We start from the raw sequence: 4,138 nt of genomic DNA, 5'->3' as shown, positions 1-4,138 counted from the left end.
TTCCTGCCTGCGCTCTCTTACTATGAGCCGTGTCTTTCAGTGCAGTGTCAAACTGGGATCAGTTAAAAAAATTAAACTCACTCCACAGTCTAAAAAGAAGTGAGAGTACATCAGTCCAGGAATACTCTAAGTTCTCAGTCTCAGCACTCCAGTGCTTTCATGCCACCTTCCCCTCCCTCCTACTCATCTAATGCTTGCTGGTATCTCTCCTTTCATTCCATTTTTTTTTGCCACAAGCAGTTGAACTGGAAGCAGAACAGTATTTTTCTCTTATTCCCCATTTTACAGTGTTAATTTTCGGTCTTGAATACTTCAAGAGTCAGAGACAGGACCGAGCTGTCTGTGCCTCTCCCAACTTCCCCCTCTGCTCTACCTCCTGACTCGGCTATGCCTGTCCCTCCCTCCTTAACCATTTGTGTCCTTCTTCCTTATTGCAGCACACGCCTAAACCCCCTGAATGCTCTCTCTCCGAGCCTGCCAGCAGGTACAGCTGAAATCCACACTGCTTCCAGGGCCTTCCTGCCCTTCTGCCGCCCACGTGGAGCTCTGGCACAACCTAAGCTGAAGCTTAGTGGGGTAAAACTGAGACTTCATGCTTGGCCAGAACAGATCCCATTGCCTGCACTCCACACAATGACATCATTCAGCTGCTTTTTTTGGTGTGCTTTTTTTTTCGTGTTTATAACTTGGCATAAATATGTCCAGCTGAGATTTTGAAAGGATTTAGGAAATAAAGCAATGTAAGTATAAATAAAGCAGTTACCTTGCTTTCAAAAGTTATGGGTTCAGTACTCAGCTATTAAGAGCACTTAAAAACTATTGAGCTCCTCCTAAAGCACAACAATCCATACGTAAGAGCACTTAAAAACTATTGAGCTCCTTCTAAAGCACAACGATCCATATGCGTTTTCACAGAGAATGACAGAGATTTAAGGATTCCCAGAAGAAAGCAAGAGCTTTTTTCTGTCAGGTTCAGAAGAACACGTTCTTCACACCCTACTCAAAGTGAAACTCTGCACATGCTTCAGCTATGGAAAGAACCTACTTATCAAGAGACTCGAGATGACAGAAGAGCAATAGCTCCTTTTTCCTTTGCTACTCAGCCTTGAGCCACTAAACACATTTCATCAATGACAAAACTGTTCTATGCAACAGATTTCAGCACAGATCCCTCCAGCACAGCAATTACCCCACTAGAAGTCACATCTGCACCAGAACTGGATCTGGACTGCAGCAGAGCAATTATCCTTTTATGATCACTTGAAGGTAAAATCCAAAGAGCAACAGGTGTCCTTAGAAACTTATTTACAGAGCTCAGCACCAGGCTGGGCAGGGGATAGGCTCCTGCAGCACCTGCCCATTCTGCAACCTCCAGAAAACATTCCATGATCAGGGCAATACATATTTATAGAGTATTTACACAGCCTCTTTAAGTCAGAGTATGATTACACAACCATTGAGAACAGCTCAACAGGAGACACCACCAGCTATTGTTCAGATTCACACCAACACAAAGGTTATTTTTAAAGACATAAAAAAACACAAAGCCACTTAGGTTTGAGAGACCTACAAGACCAGATTGAACCTATTTTCAGATCCTCAACCCCCACCCCACAAAACCCTATGCCACTGGTATCACAAGTCTATGACCCAACAAACAACAAATTTAACTTGATTTCTCCATTTCCTTTTGCAGCATCTGCATGGAAACAGAGCTGTCACAGGCAGTCAAACTGCAGCTCAAGAGGTTTCTCGTTCCCTTCCAACCCCACTACTGAATTGTATACTCCATCCCAACCCTGCTATTAAATTGTATATTCCATCTTCAGCTGAGAACTTGAATGTAACAAAAATCTCATTACAAGAGTATTAACACAGACATTCAAAATTAAACAGGAAGTATACAGAGGGAATGTTTGCTAGATTGCTCAAACTGGAATAGAGAAGGGAGTGGTTTTTAAATTCTTCTCATTAACCCATGCATCTCTTCTCTTAAAAATCACACTCCTATGAAATCCTTCTTTATTGCAAACCATCTTTTGGGGGTTGGTTAGGTTTTTTAAGTGGATGCACTAGTTAACAAAGAGTGGTAATAATTACATGGTAAAAACAGCTTTGTTACAGAACATAAAAGCTCTCAATACCTCAACTTTCTCACATATGAAATGAGGACAATTATGTCAGAATTTTTGCATTATTACTGTTTAAAAAAAAACCCTAAATGCATCTGTGTGCAACACCACAGCTTAACAAGCAACCACCCAAAGATCCATAGATTGCTAAGGGGTTGGGATGGAGCTTAGAGATCATCCAGTGCCAACCCCTGCCCTGGGCAGGGACACCTCCCACCAGAGCAGGTTGTTCAAGGCTTTATCCAACCTGGAATGAAACACTGCCAGGGTTGGGGCAGCCACAGCCTCCCTGGGCAACCTGTGCCGATGTCTCACCACCCTCACAAGATCCTCACGGAGGATCAGTGTTTTACAGGAAAACAACCCAAGAACAAGACCACACACACTCCATTAAAGCCACCGAGACCCAAACCTTACCAGCTGGAACTCTCTGCGCCTGTCGTAGGCGTGCTGGATGCCACTGTCTGCCCACAGGGCCCTGATGGCTGGCAGGTAGTCCAGGAACACGTTGGTCTCCACCATGCCCTGGGCCACGGTGACCGCGCGGGTGTCGAACGCCATCACCTTGTCCCCGTTGCTCTGGTTGGCAGTATCTCCCCAGGGGATATGGAGTTTCTCCCTGGCATCCACCAGGACTCTCACACCTGGAAGGACAAGGAAGAGCACTGTGATTAGAGTTTCTCAGCATCTCCTGTTTCACCAGGCTGAAAATCTGCATGGACAATGCAGTTAGCCCGCACAAAGCTTGGCAGGAACATCCACCTCATAGGGGAAGTCTCCAAAAGCCTCTCAAAACTTGACTCAAACCACTTCATTTACTGATAGGAGACTAGTATCAACAGTCAGGTATTTGCTATCTAAAGAACATGACCAGAATCAACAGTACAATATCCACAGTACAAATTTAACCCTGGAAAAAGTGCTGGTTTTAGATACTAAACCATCAATCTGACCTACCAAACCCTTTACACGGCACAAATACAAGATAAATGAAGTATATTTAAAAGTTTGTTTCAAAATCTATTAAACCACCTGATGGTTTGCCCTAAAGTTCCCTAGTCTCTGTACTGTGATCAACTTGGCATCTAGTTATACCAAATGACAGATAAAATCTCTATCACTGCCTTTATTTCTCTCACTGCCTTTAAGATTTCCAGAGATACGAAAACATTTCCTAGAATCACTGCACTTTTCAGATAATATGTTCTACAGCTTAAGTGCACAAGGATTTGTATGCCCTAAAGATTGCCCTGCACTTTTATGGCTGTTTTGGTAAACACATCCTAGAACAGAAGAAAAAACGTATTTTAAACTTCCTTTCAAAGTCCTTCTAAAGGACTTGAACCCACTGTGCTCGTGCATTAGGTTTGCATAAGGGAAGTGCAGGAAAATGATTTCTAGCACCAAATTTACTGCTGAAAAAGAAAATTCCAGAAAGAATACGCAACTGTAAAGGCATAGGAAGAGATGTAAGAAAATGGCATAAGGGAATTAGGATGTGGCAACAAATGACTGTATAGTAACACACTTATTCAATGCCAAAGTGTTTTGCCAAGTTTCCCTCTCTTTGCATGACTTTTCTATCTGTCAAATCTGCCTGTGACTGCAGGAGAAGCCTCCAAACCTATGTGTGACCTTTATGAATTGCCTTCATTAATAAACTTTAACCCGGGTAGCACACACGCTCCTGCTTTCTGCTGCCTGGCTATTGCCAGTCACCCCAGGCTGGATCCACAACCAAGTGTGTAAAACAACCCTCGGATTCCCCCACAGCTCTGACAACACTTTGAGAAACTTCATCAAGACTTCACCCAGCTATCCAAACAGAGCCTGACGAGCGATTCAGGCAGGAAAACCACCCAGGACGACCCAGGGAGTCAGGATGACAGCAGCGAAACCAAGCGCCCGCTCCTAACCCCATGCGCGGGGCTTGGGGCCAGCAGAGCCCGCGGGTTCCTCCTGCTCACAGCGCTCCTTCCTTTCGCCGCTCCAGGTGCATCTTCCAT

At 44.3% G+C, this 4,138-nt stretch overlaps 1 protein-coding gene across 1 annotated transcript in view; it reads right to left on the bottom strand.

The window, feature by feature from the left end:
• Positions 1 to 2,797, bottom strand: part of GNA13 (guanine nucleotide binding protein (G protein), alpha 13) — a gene marked incomplete at its 5' end in the record, with an annotated part of 23,045 nt that extends 20,248 nt beyond the window's left edge. The window contains one exon of the mRNA XM_009069654.1: positions 2,550 to 2,797. Coding sequence (XP_009067902.1) covers positions 2,550 to 2,797 — 248 coding nt within the window. The remainder of the gene's footprint in view (positions 1 to 2,549) is intronic.
• Positions 2,798 to 4,138: the final 1,341 nt, after the last annotated feature.

Source organism: Acanthisitta chloris, unplaced genomic scaffold, assembly GCF_000695815.1.
Source record: "Acanthisitta chloris isolate BGI_N310 unplaced genomic scaffold, ASM69581v1 scaffold15032, whole genome shotgun sequence".
In the NCBI taxonomy this organism is placed as follows: domain Eukaryota; kingdom Metazoa; phylum Chordata; class Aves; order Passeriformes; family Acanthisittidae; genus Acanthisitta; species Acanthisitta chloris.
The sequence above is the reverse complement of the archived record's forward strand: the minus strand, read 5'-3'. Positions and strand labels throughout refer to the sequence as shown.